The 22299-nt window shown below is 39.2% G+C and overlaps 1 protein-coding gene across 2 annotated transcripts in view; it reads right to left on the reverse strand.

Moving 5' to 3' along the window:
• Positions 1-816: 816 nt before the first annotated feature.
• LOC140165140 (uncharacterized) overlaps positions 817-22299 on the reverse strand; it is a 61877-nt gene continuing 40394 nt past the window's right edge. For both annotated transcript variants that reach the window (XM_072188577.1, XM_072188578.1), the window contains 3 exons: positions 17014-17104; positions 16202-16319; positions 817-3705 (listed from right to left, as the gene is read on the reverse strand). In XM_072188577.1, coding sequence (XP_072044678.1) covers positions 1212-3705; positions 16202-16319; positions 17014-17104 — 2703 coding nt within the window. In that variant the 3' untranslated portion in view covers positions 817-1211. The remainder of the gene's footprint in view (positions 3706-16201; positions 16320-17013; positions 17105-22299) is intronic.

A 22299-nucleotide genomic window follows, 5' to 3' on the forward strand; every position in this document is an offset into this window, starting at 1 on the left:
TCCATACACCCCATATGGAAGACATGACCTTAATCTTCCACATAGGGGCGTAGATTTCAAATGGAGTCAACCATTCAGGTAACCCCATTTGAAATTCACACTCCCTGTATGAAAGATTAAGGTCTTGTCTTCCATAGGGGTTGTATGGATTTCAACTGGAATGGCCAAATTGCCTATTGAGTTACATAAACCATCTCTACTATAATTGAAGACCGAATTAAAAAGACTAGTTTGCGTCTGATGTCAGGTCAAAGGCGCGCCGTGATTGGTTGCTGACCTGCGCAGTACGGCATTTTTGGTCTGGTTGACAGGACGTCATACGCAAACTAGTCTTTATAATTCGGTCTTCAATTATACCTCCATGCATAAACCAAGTGACAATATGTGACGTGTCATGTCAAAAGGAGACACATTTGGGCAGGTTATCAATTTCGAGGTTTTTACATATCTTAAATATAGAGATATTTTGCTCCACAACGCCCTTTTTTTCAATGAAATCGGACATTCCTAAGTGAAGATATTGAGTTCGTAACTTATGGTATTATAAAATTGGAAATTGAGATATCGGCCTTTAAAAATATTATTGACAATGATGAGAATAGGAATTACCTTGATAAATGTCTCCAAAAATACAAGATGCCAGTTATATTCCGGTCTGAAACTATCAGACAATATTTCTAACATTAATAACATCACAAATTCGCAACAAACCCAAATTGTGAAAAAAAAATCATCCCCGGGCAGATTTTTTGGCTATTTCTCCATTCATGATCTTGCCCAAAAGTGTCTCCTTTTGACATGACACGTCACATATATCGGCTCGCATTCGCTTCCTGAAGTCTGTTAAATCTGTTATCAGCATTTTACCAGTGCTAAATGAATCACCGAATCTGTGTTTTACGGTTCTTATTTCTCTCATTTTGATTGCTGACAGAGAGAGGAAGCTTTCATCCCGTTTACTCTTGGACGTCGAATTACCTAATCGTTTCACAACATCGGCGGAACGTTTTATAGTCTACATTAAGAGATACAATTTAAAAGATTTCCACAGGCAAAGCTTAAAGCTTCCATTGCACATTAAACTGTTTACAAATAGATCATATACGTTACACTTAACCTAATAAGATTAGGTATCAGCACATTTTACAACGAGGTATCAGCACATTACAACATTTGTATTTCATACACAATAACTTTCATACCCGCTTCAATCATGTAGTATCCTCACTCCCCACCGACTCAGCTACTTCTTGTCCAGGTAATTCAACCGATGCATCTGGAGGACTAGCCTCATCTGCAAATGATAAGGTACTCAAAGGCGAACTTTTCGCTGCGTTATCTTCATAGCCTGAATCGTTCGGATTCTCTGCCTTCACGGATGGCGTCGGTGATACCGAGTCCATACTGCTACAGTAACTCTGAGCGCAATCAAAGTTATCAAAAGTGTATTCATCATTTGATTGCATCTCAATCCTGCGTACAAGCCATCTTGGAAGGTCTATGAGATCCGGCAGCGAGCGAGTCCTGACATCACTACTACCGTCAAGTATACGTTTATGCTGCACCGGCATCGGGATCTTAGTTGGAGTTGCACGATCGTCTCTCCGCATCGGCGTCACGACGTGAGAGTCAACTTTCATATGACGCGGGACCGGTGTTACTGGGCGTAACCGCGAGGGAGGGCGTGTTCTGTTTACGGGAGAACTATTGCCACTTCTTGATCGTGGGTACAAGGAACTACCTAGCCTGGCTTCTAATGATGATCTCAACTGCTCATCAAAGATATCAGGAGTCCTTCGCCAAACATTATTACCCGTCGTCCTCCTTGCAAATTGATCGGGTGGTGTTGGTAACTTTCGCCTGAAAGTACCGTTTTCAGATGCCGACTGTGATATAGCATTGGCGTGCTCAGGATTATCCCCGTGTACCGTTTTACGACGCGGCCGTCTTGTAGCTGCCGGAGATCCGTCAGATTGTCGCGATCCCGAACTGGTAGGACGATGTTTACGTTCTTTCGAAGTATGATCCTGTAGCGACCGCGAAATTGCATCTTTATGTTCCGCATTATCCCCATGTACTGTTGTCCGACGTGGCCGTCTGGTCACACCCGGAGACCTGTAAGATTCGCGAGGTTCTGTACTCGAAGGTCGCTGAGTTGATCTAAAAGCACTGTTGTGTAGCGACTTTGATATGGCATCGGTGTGCTCAGGATCATCCCCGTTTAAAGTACGTCGCCGTCTAGCTGAAGACCCGATAGTGTGATATGGCCCAGTACTAGACGGTCGCTGACCATGAGGGGGGCTAAAAGCACTCTTGTGTAGCGACTTTGATACGGCATCGGTGTGCTCCGGATCATCATCGTGTAAGGTACGTCGCCGTCTGCCACCAGCGGAAGATCCGTTCGTGTGATATGGCCCAGTACTTGACGGTCTCTGACCATTAGGGGGGCTAAAAGCACTCTTGTGTAGCGACTTTGATATGGCATCGGCGTGCTCGGGATCATCACCGTGAAAAGTACGCCTCCGTCTACCTGAAGATCCGTTCGTGTGATATGGCCCAGTACTAGACGGTCTCTGGCCCTGACGTTCCGTTAGAGGATATGGCTCCGTACTACGACAACGACTCTTATCTGACCTTGTATTCTCTTTACCACCTGAAAGACTTCGCTTATGTACGCCACCTGTGGCGGTGTCAGTTGCTTTTTGTCCGAAACGTTTCGATTTACTCCTATCCGGCGTGCGTCGACCAGACGACGCACCCTCGACAGATTGACTATCGTTTGAGTCACAGCTACTGTTACTGTCCAATCGATGACGCCCCTCTGAATCACGTGATATCATGATCACGTTTTCCTTTTTACTTTCACGTTCGTGACTCGAGCGCGCGGATTGTGGTCGTGTTTTACGTTTGGTAGATGGTGTCAGACTACGATTTCGTGATAGCAGAGGACTTTCGCTACGCTCACGATTGGTCCGGCTTGATGCTTGCAATGACGAACTGCGGGTTTTCCTGTTGATTGCGGGCGATACCGAAGCCGTGTCTCTCGCTCCTCCAGCTCCTGCGATGGCAAACCGTCGCCATACGTCTCCAGACTCTACTGGTGATTCTCTGCCACTTAATATATTAACAGTATTGTTAAATACAGCACCATTACGTTTTGGACTTGTTGGGGCGCTCTTTGTTTGATGATCGGCCCCGTCGACCACTGTTTTTCCAGCTGCATTGGCTTCGCTTGATCGTCTTCGGCGTAGTAAATGTTCGGTGGCCGTTTTATCTGTTTTTGTTAGACGAGTAGGTCTCTTAGGGGCATGGGGAATGGGAGCGGAAGACCTAGATGAAACAGACCGAGGCTCATCATCCATCGGGGACTCTTCGCTAGCTTTCGATGTCTGTCGATTCCCCTCCTCAATTAGGCGTTCCACTGCACTTAAATCACTCGCAGGGCTCGTAAGATCCTCATCCTCCTCCAAAGGAGACTTAAGCTCTGCAGTCTTCGTTAGATCAGCGCTGAGTTGAGAGTCCATGCTTGCCGTTTCTATACTCTCCGTCCGTCGCCAGACTGTTGTTGATGCCGATTTTGTCGACGATGGCGAGTCGGGTTCGGCAGAGGCTGGACGTTCCCATACTGATTCGTTGAAGAAACTAGAACTAGAATCCCAGCTCCTATTGCCCCATGAGTGCCGTGAACCTGCACCTCCAGACAACCTGCATAAAGACAAAAAAATAAAACATACATGATGTAAATTTTAAATAGTTGCGAGTGATTTAAGTGCAGTGGAGTCCTTAATTGAGGAGGGGACAATATGATGTATACAATACATAGCCTACATATTATATACATATAACCATTATAAGTTAAATTATAGTAGGCCATATGCGTGCCTTAAGTAGGTATAAACGGCTCTTTTCAGAGCCATCAATCTCTCATCGGACAAGGAACTGAACGGCTCTTTTCAGAGCCATCGAATCTTTACTATATAGAAAAGGGAAACCTATGTTCAGAGTCAGAGTCATCATCTCTTAACTCTACTAATACAACAATGGGTTAAGGGCATCCCTCTATGAATCTTTGTAGACAAGGAGCAGCAATCTAATGCACAAATCTATAACTGTTCATCCAATGTGAGGTGAGTGTAAAGGTTAAAACATTGATAAAGATTTCCATATTGAAATCTAAACTGACTCAAATATCTTCAATATTGCCTGACCGTTGATGTTTTACAGTGGGCGAGATCTCCTTGCACAAATAAAAGTGCATTGTTGTTTGATAGCATTGTAATTGCGTACATAATACGACTAGAAAATGAAAGCTCTATAGAGTCAAATAAACTGAAATCGGATTCACACGCTGATTAGGACAGAAAAATAATCTCTCTCTGTTTCAAGTGGAATTCCATCGTGATTTTGTTCACCAGGGATATCATTAGTACGATTGTTGTTCTTACAAATATGTCAAATATCTTTATTCGTGTATAACATGTATAATGACAGGCTCAGATTTCAAGCATGCATGTAACCTAAAGACAAAACGGCATAATTGTTTTCATTTTTGTCCCATCACTCAAACACCTGATATAAGTGACCAGGTCATCATCATTATTTGTCCACGATACATTTCGCTTTGACCGATAGTTATTCCGTTCTCTTCTGCATCCCTTTAGATAGCACAAACGTTTGCATAATTATCATTGCCCCCAATTAAAACCAAAGAAAGAAAAAATTCACCATTTTGTGAAAATGTCATGGGTTTTTGACCCCCTGAAATTAATTTTGCTCCATTCCCCATGCCTCCGGGGGAAAATGTCTGGTGTCGCCACTGTATTTGCACGGTAAGCCCCTATAAATTACCGCCCTCCCCAGGAAAACTGCAGTGGGGACTATCTGCTATGCTATTACACTTGTATATATTGCGTTCTTCCATGGAAGGATTCCGATAGACATGATGCACCATGAGCCAAAACGGCATCAATTCAATTCTTGGATTAAAAGGCCATGCCTACCCGGGATGCCTACTGGCAAGCAATTTGACCTGAAGTTGTCGACTGTCGAGTATGAGTTTTTGTATCCAACACATCAAATGGCATTCCATTAACACATATTGGGGTTAAAGACCTGTGTCCTGATCCCGATCCACGCCAATTCTACCTCGAAGCATGCAATCCAGACCATAATATTCCTGAAACTATCTTGACTCCGACACCATCGGCTTCCAGTCCCATGCCACGGCCTGAAGTTAATTTGGCTCCACACCAATTCGCCCCTACACTAATTCAGTCTCATGGCAAATATCTATCAAAACAGGTCGATACTGATATAAATAGATATACAAGTTGTATAAATGTAGATAAAAAGGGGAAAGAAACAACAAAATAACTTTTTAAAAATAATGAAAGCTCGGTATGCTGTGTACTATCTATGGTCTATTAATTTTATTTTTGACCTGTATACTGAAAAGGTCAAGCATTTGTTTATAGTTCCAGGGGCGTAGCCAGAGCGGAGTCCCCCTCCCCATAATTTTTCAGGATAAAATGGGGACGGCAAAGAGTAGGGCCTAAAGTGTCCTAAAAATGGGGAAAAATTGACAATTAGGACGAAAATTGAACTTTTCCCCCTCACACTAAAATCCTGGCTACTGTATAGTTCATATTCAGGATAAAAATAACAGAGGACGTCCCAGTGTAGTAGGTGACTTCATCCAGCCGGAAGTTACTCGAGACTTCTACCTAGTCATTGACCGTGCCTTAAATCCAATGTAATGATTCAAAGCTGTCCCCTTTACGCTTAAACCATAAACCGTGCTCTACAGAATGTATATTGAAGGCATCACATCAGACAAACATGACATATGGGCCCTGGAGAAATTTTCAAGAATCCGTATAAATTATCACAATTTCTGATTGACGCGAAGTGGAGATTTGGAAAATATGATCGAGGAAGGAGCTGTTACGCAGAATTTGCAGTTTGACTTCTATATAGCATTTGAACTGTGCTCTTCTAAATCTACATGTCTATAACATCATTTATCGTCTAATTATCAGTGGCGAAAGGTGTGATTAATGTACAATGACATCGCATATTTCGTTAATGGGCCTATTACATGTACGAAATTTATGTTTAATTTTAATGCTGTCAACAGTTACTATCTTTAAATTATGAAGCGCGACCTCTCTCGTAAATCAATTTCGGTATCATTCTGTGCTCGCACATTCAATTTTGTGATATGTGCACGATATAATCTTCTTATCACACAGATAAGCCAAATGTCACAATTGCTACTATTTATAATTATGAATCATTTGAAAAACCCGATTGCAAAATATGATAACAAATTATAAAATAGAACTTTGGTTCTATGCAAATGTGAAATATAAAATCGTTGTCCAGCCGTTGTTCGTTACTTCGTACAGTGTTTTGCTTTGCTAGTAATATGAACTTGACTAAGAAAAGTAAATGTCGTGTAAAATTACGAAACCATTTGACAGTGTATAGGCCCCAAATCTCATCTTCCTATTATTAACACAGTGGCCTTCCATCTAATCTCGTACCCGTGATATAACATATGGGAAAGTAATTTACCAACCTCATCACTGCTGCTTACTCATTTAAACATTAATAACTTTGAATCTAATCTAACATACGTGAGTGATGGGTACGAGTCTACTTGATCCATGACCATTCTTGTTATTATAAAGATATATTAGAAAGTAATGATATTGATGTTATATTCCTTAAGGGGGTACTACACCCATGTGGTAAATATGTGACTATTTTTGCATTTTTCTCAAAAAATAATTACACATTGGTAACAAAAGTTATGTATATTATTGGGGCAAGGAATCCAATTACTACACTGAAATTTCAGTGACTCAAGACAGGCCGTTCAGTTTATATGATAGGAAACGAGGTACATCCTAGCGGTACCTTATTTCTGATCATAAATAACAAACCGCATGTCTTGTGTCACTGAAATTCCAGTGTAGCAATTTGATTCTTTGCCCCTATAATATACATAACTTTTGTTACCACTGTGTAATTAGTTTTTGAGAAAAATGCAAAAATAGACACAAATTTATCTAGGGGTGTAGTACCCCCTTAAACATAATGAATTTTAACCCACTGATCCACAAAAAGAGTGGTAAGTTTGTAATGAACTATACTATCCATCACTATCACCCTAGACTAATGAGAAAAGCAGAATGATGAACTGAATCATTTTGCGATCAGTCATTTATGCCTATAGATGTCGATGTATGTAAGAAACCATTATGCCCCTATCCTATTGTGGATGAAACCATAATAGGTTACGCAGTTTATGGTTAACATTGAAATACGTCATTGAGAAACCAAGTCATTTTGTTTCCGAGAAAAATGTCCTCCATGATATTTAAATTGTAATAACAGAATGCTCCCGAGATGGATATTGTCATTTTCATTATTTAGGCGTCGACTACAATTATTTTATTCGTACACCGATTAATCTCTATACATTTACTTGTTTGTGCAATGCCTGTCTACACCTAAAGCAAAAACATTTTCCGGATTACCAGCCAGACTTGGCAAGAGACTAATATATCTATAGTTAACTATAGTTCGTGATTTAGTTATTCTCTTCCCCATCCATCATTCTTGAAAATTGCTTCAAGCATTGAATGCACTATGCTCTTTTAATAACATCGGATAGCACACGACCATGAATACATTGGTATACAGATCCGGTAGAGAAGCAAGTAAGCAAATACCAAGGTTGACTTTCCGGAATCTGGATTTCCTCGCAAAAATATCGTTGTCGTCGCCGCCGACAATACCGCTTCAACCGCCAAAACACTCGATCACTGACAAACCTCAACCACCACAACCAACAAAACATACTTTCCTGAGCATTTCCCGTGACCTTCAAACCCCAGTTTTGCATTGGCTGTGTGAATTACTTTGATTGTGCATAGCTGCAAGCATGGCAAGCAAGCGGATAGCAAGGTCGACTTTCCTGAATTTGGATATCCTCGCATAACATTGTTGTCGTTGTCGCTTCCGCCACCGCTATATCATTACCACATCCACCACGAGTTAGGCCTATATAGCAACACCTACCTACAAAACCACTAGTACCAACACCACGACCATTCTCATCCCTGGTAATATACTGACATCCTGCATTTTGATGTCTACTCAACACAAATAAACTGCAATTGGACTAAAACATTTGTGTATAATATTAAAAAAAATGATCCTTAAATGCTGTACGCAACCACTAAAGTTGACTTTCCTGAACCTGGAAATCCACACAAAAATAACTTGATTAAATTTGATCACCAAACCAATATTGTCGTCATCATCATCACCACCCGCATTTTTTCAACACTATAATGATATCACTACGACCACTACCACACTATTATAGGTCTAAAAGATACCAACAACAACAGCATTGGCAATGTTGATTTTCCTATTTTCTTACACCTGTATACTGTATAGTCTCACAAAATATGCATTCATCATCATCACCACCATCATCATCTTCATCGTCAATCATCATCATCTGATCATCGTCACCTATTATACAGAAGTGGAAAAAACAGCAGTACATATTTTCACTATTCTACACTTAATACTTCCCCATCTCATCCTCCACATTCTTATGAAAATAAAACAAATCTATTTCTCTCAAATAAGATTCATCTAAAACCACCAAAGACATGTACCATCTTTTATTTTTAATACAGGTTGTACATCTGATGAAAACGTAATTACCAGCTTTAATTACAAGCCAAAGATTTCAAAGTACAAATCCTGATGGGTGCTTGCGTGATGAGAGACAGGGGCTAATTATGTTGTATTGATGTCTATACAAATTGGCATTCATAATCATCAGCAGCAGTAACATAAACCATACATTAATGTATTACCCTACTTTCCACTACTCGTAGCCTCCTCCGCATTCTTATAGAAAAAAACTCTATCTTCCTAATGATATTCTTATTCTTCCCAATGATATTACATGTATATAAAACGCAAAGACATGGATTATACCAGTTTTTAGTTTAACTCCAGGATATACAGCTTAATAACCCCTAGAAAACACCTTTGTTACATTTGAAAAGTGCAAATCCTGGGTGCTTGCGTGACAAGAAACGTTCGGGAGGAGCTAATTATGTTATATTGATGTCTGCAAATTAGCAGATGGCACTAATTGACTACTGATATATACACAGAGCCTCTTTTTACTCTATTCAAAAATATTATGAACACATGTCACCTAAGGACATAAGCTAGATTAATTGATTAAAACATTACGAACGAGCTGGCCTAAATCCCTTATTGAAATATATACCAACATCTTGTGTGCAACATCTTTAAATTAAAAATTTCGATTAAGTCTCAAAAAACACTGAAACAATACTTGCCATAATTAGTCGAGCTCATTTGCATTTTATGTAAATTTGATGATATAATCATAATGGCAGAAAAATCGACGTTGGGGGATTTTTAGACATCGTTTGCGATTGAATGTTAAGGGTTTAATGAACAACAACCTTATATCTTCTCAGAAATTTATATTATAAACATGTGTCCCTTAAAGACAGATCTGTTAACAATCTATAAGGGACTATGTATACGAGAGCTTACACTATGGGCTACAATGGCCTCATCCCAATGCCATAGTTTAATAACCTCAATTAAACAATCATAGAGCAAAATTTGACCTCAAGTTGCGGAGTATGAGTTTGTGTACCCAAATTTTCAAAGGTCACTCGTGCAACTATATTGGGGTTAAAGAAATGTGCCCTGATAGATGAGCATGTTGTGGATCATAGTGAATTAGGAGGAGGCACAACATAATATGGGAACAAAAATGTTTTTGTAACGTGTTGAACTAAAAGAATTAAAAAGGTAAATAAGTTGTAATGGCATTGATTATACAAATAATGTAATTACCAAAGTCAAGATTTTTTTGCTTGGGGTTCTGAAGTTGATTAATTCGATGTCAATGTTTAAATCTATTGAAAACAAAGAGGTTTATTTCGTTTAGAGAATGAAATATTTGACATCAATTTTGCCTACAATGAATAGCGTATGTTCGTAGATAACATCAATAGCAGATATTGATGGATGTCTATCACAAGGTATCCACAACATACTCATCTATCAGGGCACAGTTCTTAAACCCCAATACATTTGTAAATTCATTTAATGACCTTTGAACATTTGGGTACACAAACTCATACTCCACAACTTGAGTTTAAATTTTGCTCTATGATTGTTTAATTGAGGTTATTGAACTATGGCATTGGGATGAGGCTATTGTGGTCCATAATGTATTTTTCAAATAGCTCCCGATTTCAATTTATTTTTCTGTCATCTGCTCTCTCCCTTCTGGTCTATTCTCGGCAGTCAAAATTGCATTGTGTACTAAGTTTCTCTATTTGGCTGTAATGTATTTATTATGAAATAACTTCATACAATAATTTATAGATAGCCTTTTGTCTATTTGATACATTGAATACCATTTTGAATGCTAAAGCATTCAAATCGTAATGATTCAAAGAGTATTTATTTTTAACGCACACTAAATATCAAACAATATATAACTTCGATCAATATTAATAGTAGACTTGTTAAGGGGTGAAAATGGGGCGAACGCTGCATTTTTTAGTACAAAGGTCCCACTTGGCATGAATGTTCCTTGGGGCAAAAGGAAAAGATTCATCCAAAGAGACACTCTGTATCTATGCATAAAACCCCCTAATTTGCATAAATTATGCTAATTAGCACCCAAAATATGGTATTTTCTAACTTTTAGCCCATTTCACTTAAAAACATGTGTAAACAGTTGGATTTGGATTAATTCAGGATAAGGAATTACTTTTAGGGATAATTTTGGGAATATGTGGCCATTCTGACCCCCAAATCCAAGATGGCCGCTGGCCGCCATCTTTAAAATATGCGTTTTTACAACTTTTGAACCAATCGAGCTACAGACTTGTGTGGCATATCAATTAATACTAACATGGTGGTGGGAAACTCATTTCTGGCACTGTTTATAAGATAGGAAGTCATTTGAAAAGGGCACAGTGGTTTTTTAAATGTAAATTCCAATGTACCAGTCTTTGACAATATTGTAGATGGATGAACATCAAACTTATCTTTGAATATATAGTTTGGTTCAGTGCGTCACCAAAGTTTTGGTCATTGGCAATTGTGGGGATTTTCTATATTTTGCTTTTTTTGAAGTCTAGGATTCACTTGTAATGAAAACCAATGTTTACCATTTTTTAAATACCAATATGGCGGCCATTTTGACAATCCAAAATGGCCGGTTAATCTGCACACACACAGTCATGTTCATTTCCTAAAAGTGGACATTTGAACCTGAAATAGTTACTTTTTATTGGACTATGCAGTCATACTTCTTCTTAGCGTGTCCAAGCGCAGGATCAAATGCGCCCGAGCCAATAGCTGACGCAGTGACGAGCAGAATCGTTGAATTCAGCTAGGTCCTCATGTGTGCAATGTTGCCCCATCTGTGGACAGACCAACAGGTGTTCCATAGTCTGTGGAACCGTTCCACACACACAGGTAGTGTTTTGTCCTTCTGGTAGGTATCCCCATTTCTGCAAAGCGACCTTACACCTTCCGACCCCTGATCTTAGTCTGTTGAGACACCGCCACTCAGGCCATGTGGAATCAGCTCCAGGTGGTAGCTGCTCACTGGGTTGTAGTCCCATAGCTGGTGAATTGTGAGATGTCTCTTTCTACAGGGTGAGTCTTTCCGTTTCCTTGGAGACTGTCCCAAGAGGATGAACTTTGCTTAGGAAGCTTTCTCTGGATCTAAGGCGTTTGGGTGCAGCAGTCTGGTTGAACATGGGGTGTTCATATCAGTGGTCTGACGCACACGCTCTTGCATGCTGGTCACTTGTCGGCGTACATCTGGAGGGGCTATAGCAGCTAAAGTGTAGAGACTCTCCGTTGGTGTTGATCGGTTGATCCAGTGATAAGTCGACAGCATGAGTTGAGTGCTGGGTCCACCTTCTTGGCATGAGTTGATCTTCCCCACACTGGGCAGGTATATTCAGCACTAGAGTAGCATAAAGCCAAGGCTGCTGATCTGAGAGTGTCTGGTCGGGCTCAGTGAGCTTGTTCAAAATGTTGTTTCGTGAACAAACTTTGCTCCTTGTCTTCTCAATGTGGCTCTTGTATGAGAGTGTACGGTCGAGAGTGACTCCCAGATATACGGGTGTTTCACAGTGCTCTAGTGTGGTTCCATACCAGGTCACCTTCAGTTGACGTTTAGCTTCACGGTTGCGGAGGTGGAAAGCACACACCTGTGTCTTGGATGGGTTGGCACGGAGGTAGTTTTCCTCATAGTATGGCGTGAGCTCATCCAGGGCTTTGGAGAGTCTCTGTTCCACAACAGTGAAGTCGGTGTGTTGTGCACTGATGCCAAAATCGTCTGCATATATGAAGAGTTGGGTGTCGTCACTTCTCGGTTGATCATTGGTGTATATATATAAAAGGAGAGGTGCGAGAACACTGCCTTGGGGTAGTCCGTTCCTGGGTCTTCGCCACCGGCTCTTCTTGTCTCCAAGCTGAACAAAGAACATCCTGTTGTCAAGCATGCATTCGATGAGCTCCGTCAGGTGGATATCTTTGGTTAGCTCCAGGATTTTGCTGAGGAGACATCTATGATTGACGGTATCGTAAGCTGCTGAGAGGTCGATGAAAACAACTCCGGTTACCAATCCATCCTCAAATCCATCCTCAATGTGCTGGGTAAGGTTGAGAACTTGGCTTGTTGTTGATTTGCCAGGACGGAAACCTGCTTGTTCTGGGATGAGTTGCTCGTCTACCACAGGTGCCAGTCTGTTGAGCAGGAGGCGTTCGAATAGCTTGTAGGTATGGCTGAGAAGAGATATTGGTCGATAACTCTTTGGGATGGATGGATCTTTCCCTGGCTTTAGCAGACCGATGATGTGAGATTTCTTCCAGATCTTACGGAGTCTGTGGCTGCGACGACAGGTGTTGAAGAGCCGTAAGAGCCATTTCTTTGCCTCTGGACCAAAGTTCTTCAGCTGCTCAGTTGCGATGTTGTCAAGGCCAATTTCTTTCCCTGGTTGGAGTTTGGCGATTCCTGCTTACAGCTCCTGCATAGTAAAGGGCTTGATGAAGCCGGGGTCTCCGCTGTATTACTTGCGGTCTAATTTGGTCTTATGTTTCTTGCCACTTCTTCCATTCAGGAGCAGTTGGTGGGCAACCTGGTTGGGTGTGACTTTGGGCTGCAGTGGGGCTGTTGTAGGGTCACCTTGAAGTTTGCGGATGGTGGACCATGCCTTCTTGCTGTTGCGGGTCATGTCTGCTGACTCTATGAGGGTATGCCAGGTCTTATTACGCTCTTTGGAGACGGATTCCATTACTGTCGCACCCTTTGCTGTTGTTTCCTCGGCGAAAGGGTCAGCTTCAAACATGGTTACATACTCTTGTTTTCTTCTGCACATTCCTTGGAAAGGCCTGGTATGTATTCCACCCTGCAACCTCTTGGTATATGTCTACGAGCAGTCTTGAAAACTAGTTGGGCAAAGGTGTCATAGTTGTCTGGAGTTGGAGTAATTCTCTACACCTTCTGGTCTAGCTCTTTTGTGAATCCGTTCCAGTCTACTTTCTTGTAATTGAAGCGTCGCTGAAAAGGCACAATGTTTGGTGAGATTACGGTGTTAACGTGGATACCAATATTTATTGGCCGGTGTTGTGTTTGGGGAACTGGATCCAATACAATCTTCTTACACATGTCAGAGATGTTGTTAGTGACAATAGCTAGATCAGGGTTGTATTCTCTCCTCCAACGGGTAGAACGAAGGAGGACGTTTGGAATCATGAAGGCCCAGCTGGTGTTTGTCTATCCATTCCTCAACTGCAGCTCCATCATTGTTGGTTTCTTTGTAACCCCATTGAGTGCTGTGGCTGTTGAAATCGCCAATGAAGATACATGGCTTGGTGTCAGTGTTAGAAGTGAAGAGAGGGAGCTTGAAGTCTTCTGCTGGTGGCTTGTAGACTGATGTTATTGTTACATTACTGAGCTCAACAGTGAGGACTTCAATGTTGTTGTCATCAGACATCATAGTGGCTTCAATCACAATAACTTCATTCACAAATATCGCACTCCCGTATTGACGATGTGGTATCTCAATGGCAAGGACCATACCTGGTATGGTTGGGCGGTGTTTAGTCGATCTTCTATGGGTTTCCTGTAGGCACAGGACATCACAGTGGAGATTGTTGGACAATCCGCTGATGATATTTTGCTTGGCGGTAGAGATTCCTTCGACATTCAGTGATGTAACTGTCAAAGCAGGCCTTAGAAAAGGTCTGCTTGGACTTCCTTTGGCGATTCTGGGCATGATGGAAAGCTTCTAGATGATAAGTTGCGCTTGGTGGTGGCAGGATTGGTTGGTTATCCAGGGCCGCGTGAACTATTGGTTCGGACGCTCCTACCATGACCCCAAAGTCATACTGATATGGTACTAGTTCAATCTGTTTAATGTAATACCATAAACCAGTGTGTCATTTCCCACGCATGTTTTGAAGGTACCAAATTAGGAATGATTGAGAGCAGTTTTTTTCTGACTCACCCTGTATAGCAAATAAATACACCTTTAAATTAACTCCTTTAATCAAATTAATGCCGGAAATGAGCTCTACAGCCCCAAATTAGTATAAATTGATATATCACACAAGTTGGTAGCCAGTATGATTCAAAAGTTGTAAAAACGTGTATTTTAAAGATGGCGGCCAGCGGCCATCTTGGATTTGGGGGTCAGAATGGACACATATTCCCAAAACAGCCCCCAAAATTAATTCCTTATCACCTACTTTTAAGTAAAATGGGCAAAAAATTAGAAAATACCATATTTTGGGTGCTAATTAGCATAATTTATGCTAATTAGGGGGTTTTATGCATAGAGACAGAGTGTCTCTTTGGATGAATCTTTTTCTCTTGCCTCAAGGAACATTCATGCCAAGTGGGACCTTTGTACTAAAAAATGCAGCATTCAACCTCTTAACAAGTCTACTATAATTTAGCTTTTGTCCCAAACATATATCACCTCAGGTCAACATTAATTAAAACACCTTTAATTAAAATTAAATATCATCGTGGAAATAAATAGCTATATGAAGAGCTTTGTTGCAAAACCCCTTACATCCACTTTTGACTTTTTGAGAAAAACAGCTTTTTTTAATTGTGCAAGTATTACTTGTTCGATTTGATTCAATTTGGGATTGGATAAAGTGTTGATGAATAGAAACTAAAAGAATAGGTTTGGGACAATTTTCCAGGCTTCCTATTTATTTTATTATTTCTTTTATATCGCATCTTTTGTGGATGTAAGGGGTTTTGCAACAAAATAAATTTACCCCTTTTCCAGAAACCACCTTTGCAATCAAATTTGAGCCCATTTGTTTACACTACATTATGTAACTTGACTAATACTTTGAAAATCAAAAAGAAAAATTGAAATATCTCATTTACTTTTTTAATTATGAATTTTTAATTAAATTAGGGAAAATGGCATTTTTTTTTTTTTTTCCGAAGCTACACCTTTTGTTAATTAAAATGATTTTTTCAAACATAGTGACCCAGAAACAGTTCCTTTTGGTTTTAATAGGTAAAGAACATTCCAGGCTACCATTATACATCAAAAAAATTAAAACAAAACAATTCTATATTCATTTTAAGTTCAGATTTCCGGAAATTCCCCAAGATTTCCCAAACGGGAAATATGCGATAACTCCGGAAGGGAAGGTAGTATGAAGGTCAAACAACCACCAAAATGTGTATGTTTACCCACACTATAATATTATGCCAATAACTCAATTTGGCCAAAAGTGGATGTAAGGGGTTTTGAAACAAAGCTCTTCATATGATCAAACATATAGTTTTGTGTGTGGGCGTGCTGTCGTTGTTTATTTGTTTGCTTAATATTTATGTTTTGCTTTATCTTCCCTTTTCTGTATTCTTTTGCTTTGTTTTTCATCAGCTAGTACGTTTTCACATACGGGGCGTTTTGCGTTTTTAACTTCCATGCACAGTGCATATAATGACAGGTGAAAACACATTATTTTCAGCCTTTTATTTTCAGCCTTCTCTTCTATTATTATCTGTGGTCAAACCTTTAACCGTACGTTCTATGAATATCTTAAATATACAAACCTTCGTGTCCTCTGTACGGGGGACTGCGACCTCTGGACAGGAGATTGAGACCTCCGCAAAGGCGTCACATGCCCAGGTTGGCTATGTGCACGTTGATGTGGTTTCTTCTTTTTATGGACTGAAAAAGAAATCAAAGTTTGAATAATATTATACTAATCAAACTAAGTTGTTATTTCTCTTTCTCGTAAATCTCGTATTACTTCAATCCGTCTTATATAGATTATATTATTAAGCGTACAGTACACTCTAAATAACAAAATTACGCAATGTTGAATAAAAGGGAACAGAGCAACGAAATTAATCAAATGGAATTCAACTTGATTTACCCAATTTCACTTCAGTACAATTTCATCATTATTGAGTTCCATTTGATTAATTGTCTTACTCTGTTCCCTTTTTACTCCCATTTTCCCCCAAGTCCGTCAACCTTCAAAAAATGATTGCATGCATTTGCGAAGTGTGAGTTCGGCCATTTGCTACCAAAAATGCAGTTGATAGCCTATGGCCCAACTTTGAATATGCATACACTAATAATGTTCATGTTAGCCATGCAAAATCGTTTGAATGATTTGTTGAGAGTAGCCTTCTACTTTCCTTGTTCTTTATCTTCAATTATGTTTCTCTTTTTTCTTTCAATATATAATAAGTCCAGCATGTTTATATAGGCTTTTTTAGCTTGGCTAGAGCATTTTTCTTGAGCCTGGTCCCTCAGAATCAGATTGTGACGATGCGCGGAGCGACTGTTTAAAGAGAGAGGCATAGGAACCAGGATACAAGAATTTCCTTTAAAAGGAAAGGCGCATCTCGCTTACCTTGACATCTGCATGGGTCGTGTTTATCTAAGTAGTGTTCTAACGTATCCCATCCACCACCTACCCGTACCATCACGTGATTACGAAGGATCTGTAGCACAAAAACACAAAATGAGACATTGGAAATTGTTATTAGACTTATATATTATACAGGCATGAGAATGGTCATCCATGAAAAAACCTGAAAAGTTTGAAAAAGCCTGAAAAAGCGCGTGAAATTAGGCTAAAAAGACCAAAAACGGGCTGAAATTAAAAGAAAGTGCGGAAATTTGGACCCAAAAAAAGCCTGAATTCAGGCTTAAACCTGAACATTCTCATGCCTGATTATATGTTGTACACTGCAGTTAACTGTTAAATTCGGGTACACTGCGTTTTAACAGTGCATTTATACCCTATTTAAATGACAACCATCGCAACAAACAGAGAAACGTTTACCTAAAATGTAAGTGCAGAACCTATAATAATTACGTAAAATTTTCCTCAGAACTATGATATTATGTAAAATTTGAATTAATTTGGGTAAAATCTGTTCAAGTTGTTCATAATTTGGTATACATATTACATAGGTCTGAGGTAAATTGTACTCTGTAAACATCTATGTGAAGATAAAAATAATTATGCCCTTTCACTCTGTGTATTTCGTCACTTTTCATTCTGCGCTATAATAGTGTTACAATATCTAGTTCAACATAAAGTTCATTACACTGCTACAGTTGCATGTCAAATACATTACAGTGTACTTTTCATATTTCTCTATAGCATTGATTAGAATCCTGCCGACTTCCTTCGTTCAACACGTATTAAAGGAATAGACGAGTTCCGTTGCATGCATCATCACGACATGGATGACATGAAATGGTGTATGATTTGGTTACACGACCAGACTCTTTCTGTTATTCTCCATCTTGTACTTTATAAACCTTTTGATGTGCACCTGTAGCCTAAATATTGGGGCACGTACATTTGGTACATCAAAGGTAACACGGAGTAATCATAACACTTACAGGGCTTAATCATGCCCAAGGAGATAGTGAATGGGCACAAGAGATGTGAATGCGTAGCTGTTCGTTTGTCTCTATACAGGAGGATTTGAAGTATGCTTCTATGTGGTACCTCAAGTAACCAGCTCGATACAGGGATCTGACCGTGTTCATTATTTCAAATATATGTTTTACCGTGTTTTAAAATAATTATAGTAAACCATTAAATAGTCTGAATCCTATACTAACGATAAATGTTAATAATGTGAACAGGATTTTTTTTATTTATTTTTTTTTATTTTGTTGTTGTTGTTTATTTTATCCTGTGACATCTCTTGCATTACACTCAATCAATATAAAGAGTAGGTCCAAATTATGAAATAAATTTCATCAAAATATTTTTTTGATGGCTGCTGAAATGTTGGTTGTGTACACAGAATTCTTCATGCAAAATTACAACAACGGGGTGGCTCCCAGATATTTTATACCATTAAAACATGAGACTCTATGTGGATAGGATATCGTATGTGTTTTCACAATGACTACATCTATTTCTCTTATTGAAGCATCAGTTTTCAAATTCCTGCTATCTGCTCAAGTGGTGGTCATAAGTTAATAATCTTACAAATTAAATCAAATACTTTGACCACTCTAGTCTATAATTCTATTCGCCCTTCGTTATTAGATTGGCTAGTTCAATATTACGAGCGACGCGACCGTGGACTTGGCCGTCCTTGGCATGGAATGTCAATGGCAGAGATACAGAATTATTGTATTTACCTGGATGGGCACAAGTTCAACTTAGAGGTCCTAATTATACGAATTAGGGAGTGGTTAAAGAATTCTGGGGTCCTCTATATAAGTTGGGATTTTTATTTTTAGGAAGGGTATTGATATAAATTATAAAATGTACGTTTGTTGTATACAGAGACGATCATGATGATGAGGCTTTTTATTATATTATAGAAAAATTGCAATTTGACACCCCGGTTTTACGTGTCCGAAAAAAGAAAAATATCTGCCAGAGCTAAAACTAAAAGAAATTCGATTTGGAAATATAAAAAAAAGTGCAATTTGATATGGAAATACAAATTTAAATGTGAATCTGAACATTTTCTTTGAAACGTGTTTAAGAAAAAATGATTTTTGCCAATGATTTCTGGCAACCTGCAAGAAATATGAGAAATATCATATTTTGCACACATTACGTATAGCTAGATGTTTAATGTTTCCGGTGGTATAAAATCATAACTTTTTGGAGAAAAGTGGGGATGAAGCTGTTCATAAGTAAACAAGAACTGCCTTTAAAAAGACAACGCCATATATGAAGACAGTAGCGAAGCCAGCAGGGGGGGGGGGCAGAGTGCCCCCTGACAAAAAATGCAAGAAAAAGTGCCCTCTGACAAAAAATGAAAGAGAAAATCAGGAGGGCAAAGGAAAAGAAAAAGGGCAAGGAGCTCCCTTTCTAGCAAAATTCAGGGCCAAAATAGTGTAAAATACAAATATTTTCCGCGCTACGCGCGCACATTGTAACAATAAAGCCCTTTTTAGCCGGATAATGGGCGAAAATAGTGTAAAATACCATTTTTCTCGCGCTACACGCGCACATCTTCCCAATGCGGCCCTTTTCGGGAAGCTCTCTATGTATTGTATGATGCAACTGCAATTTTTTTTTCGTCTGTGCCCCCAAAATTTTATTTTCCCCCCCCCCCCCCCCGACCAAGAAAGCTGGCTACGCCCCTGTATGAAGATCATAATTATAAGTAAAGATTTACGACACAACATATGTTGTGAATGGGACTGCATCCCTCTGAAGTTAAACTTGTCAGTCCCTAAAGCATCACACAGAGAAATCAGGTAACACAAACTGCCCATCTAAAAACACATGGGTGTCCAGTATATTACCGGCCGGTATGGTATAATGATGAATATGTGAATGACCCGTAAAATATCATTTCATTCCTTCATTCGCCGTAAAGATTTTTAAAGTAATGCAGATCCTTAACCGAAGACTATATAATTTTAACAACAATTGGCCTAATTTTGTGCACGTCCTTAAAATTGTACTTGTTATGCTAATTTCAAATAAGTAAGAAAATGGAAAATTAGATTTTGAAGATAAAAATGGAATTTGTTGACAATAGATCCGCGTGGTATGGGTTAAGGTTAATTGTGCGACAAGGTGCTAAGACTGTGCAGAAGAAAGACGGTCCGTGTTGATAAGTTCAAAAGAAGCTGTCATCGCTGAGAGATGGTATTTTACATCTAGGCTGATGTCATCGCATATGTGCGTACTGCTGATTGATTGCCTTAGGTTTATCCTACATGTAAATCCAGAAAACAGACCTAGATTAAGGCTACTGTTGTTGTACTACGATTGCTGTTTACAGAAATGTACCAGGACCACTGACTGACATTGAAGTTGTAGTCATCATGGTAGTATAAATAAATACATACCGAGAGTTTCTAACTAATCATAACTTTTGCCCTCCTTTTGCTTTTGAGTCGGCTAGAATAACGGGGCTAGAATGCCAGTAAAATAATGTTTTTCACGATCACGGGCAATCTCGATTCACAAATTCGTTGGGCAAAAACATTTTTTAATATAATTTTCATATACACAGGGTGTGATTTTTCAGCTGATTTCCTCGTTTCTTGTTGGCAAAATTTACTAGTTTTATTTTATTTTCAGCTCATATTTGGTGTTTTTACCCCGATTTTACGTTATTTTTCAGCTTTTTTTTAAAGTATAAGTTCCCTCTTTCTTGGTCTGTGACCTCCTATGCATGATATACAAAAAGATACCAACAACAATTTTGCTTGTTTTTTCGGAAGGTTTTTGTTGGCAGCTAACGGCATACCATGTTAGGATGTTTTAACCAAAAAAGCTGTATGAAATCTATAAACATGTAAGGATAGCAATTGGTAATGCCACATATATCAGCAACACCTCTGTCTCTCTGATATATATAAAAAAACCTCTATTGATAAACTATATTTTGCAATGCTCATGGCATGCACATACCAATGCATACACAATGCCAATCAGAGTCAGAGAAGAATAAACATACTGAGGATAAAATCAGATATGAAAACAGAAACTTAAGATGTCAAACGATACCAAAAATCGGCATGAATGTCCACCTGAAACAACCCCCGAAACTGTCTGTACAACGACAACATTCACTAGAATATCAACCAATCGCATCTACCTGGGCATGGTTCCATATTAAACTCCAATATGGTTGTACAGTGTACACTCATACAATGACCTCTAAATGTGTTGGGTACCAAAACTCATACCCAACAACTTGAGGTCAACTTTGAGCTATCAGATTGTTGAATGGAATATTGAACTAAGCCACTGGGATGAGACCATTTTAGCTAATATTGATATTTATATAATGACTTGACTGAAAACTCGCATGTAAAACGGCAGTATATGTATTTAAATATCATGAGGGGTGCTGTATTAAAACTTGGAAGGCACGTGTTTTTGAATAAATCTAGTCCCGCGTGAAGTTAAAATTCAGTATTTACAAATAAGAAAAGCCAAAACTGTGTCTTCATTCGGGCGGTAGGCTTATATATTTTCATTATTTAGAATTCGTCTGCTGCCAAGGTAAAGTGAAGAATACCCGGGGAAGAATAGGCCTAGTTATCATCAACAAAGCAGATACCATAGGGTAGATTTGTGTTTCGATCATATCCACAAGGACTTCGGAAGTATTTCAAACACATATCAATTGTTTTCCTCCCACCTAATGGCAGCCTTTGGCCTACTTTCTCGTTTCCTTTGAACATGTTCAAGCAAGTTTTTTTGTTCACTGAGTGAACTATTTCCCCGCTTGGACCCATATTTCATATGCACATTTTATCCCTTACATATTGTAGTCCACCAACCCTGTGGTTAAGAGGCTAGGATATAATTCCTAATATCTCATACCCAGATTTGAAAGGCTTTATCTAACCCTATCCCACATGACAAGGACTATTTAGCCAATCTAATCTTGTATTGAGACAGTGAAAATTTTAGCCCTTTTTCTAAACATGGAATGCCATTGGCTTCAGCCAATCACATGATTATGAGAGGCGTTGCTGATTGGTGAGCAAGGTCAATGTATAGTTGTTTACCAAGTGATATAAAGGCTAACAATATCAATGCATATTATGCAAAAAACACTGGATTTTTTTTGGTTGCTTGGACCAACAATACCGAGTCTACCCTTAAAGATACGATACACGATTGACCGACAAGTGACTCATTTCGGAATGCGATCATGGATTTTGAAGAGAAAAAAGTATC

This window comes from Amphiura filiformis, chromosome 11 (assembly GCF_039555335.1).
Source record: "Amphiura filiformis chromosome 11, Afil_fr2py, whole genome shotgun sequence".
Taxonomy (NCBI): domain Eukaryota; kingdom Metazoa; phylum Echinodermata; class Ophiuroidea; order Amphilepidida; family Amphiuridae; genus Amphiura; species Amphiura filiformis.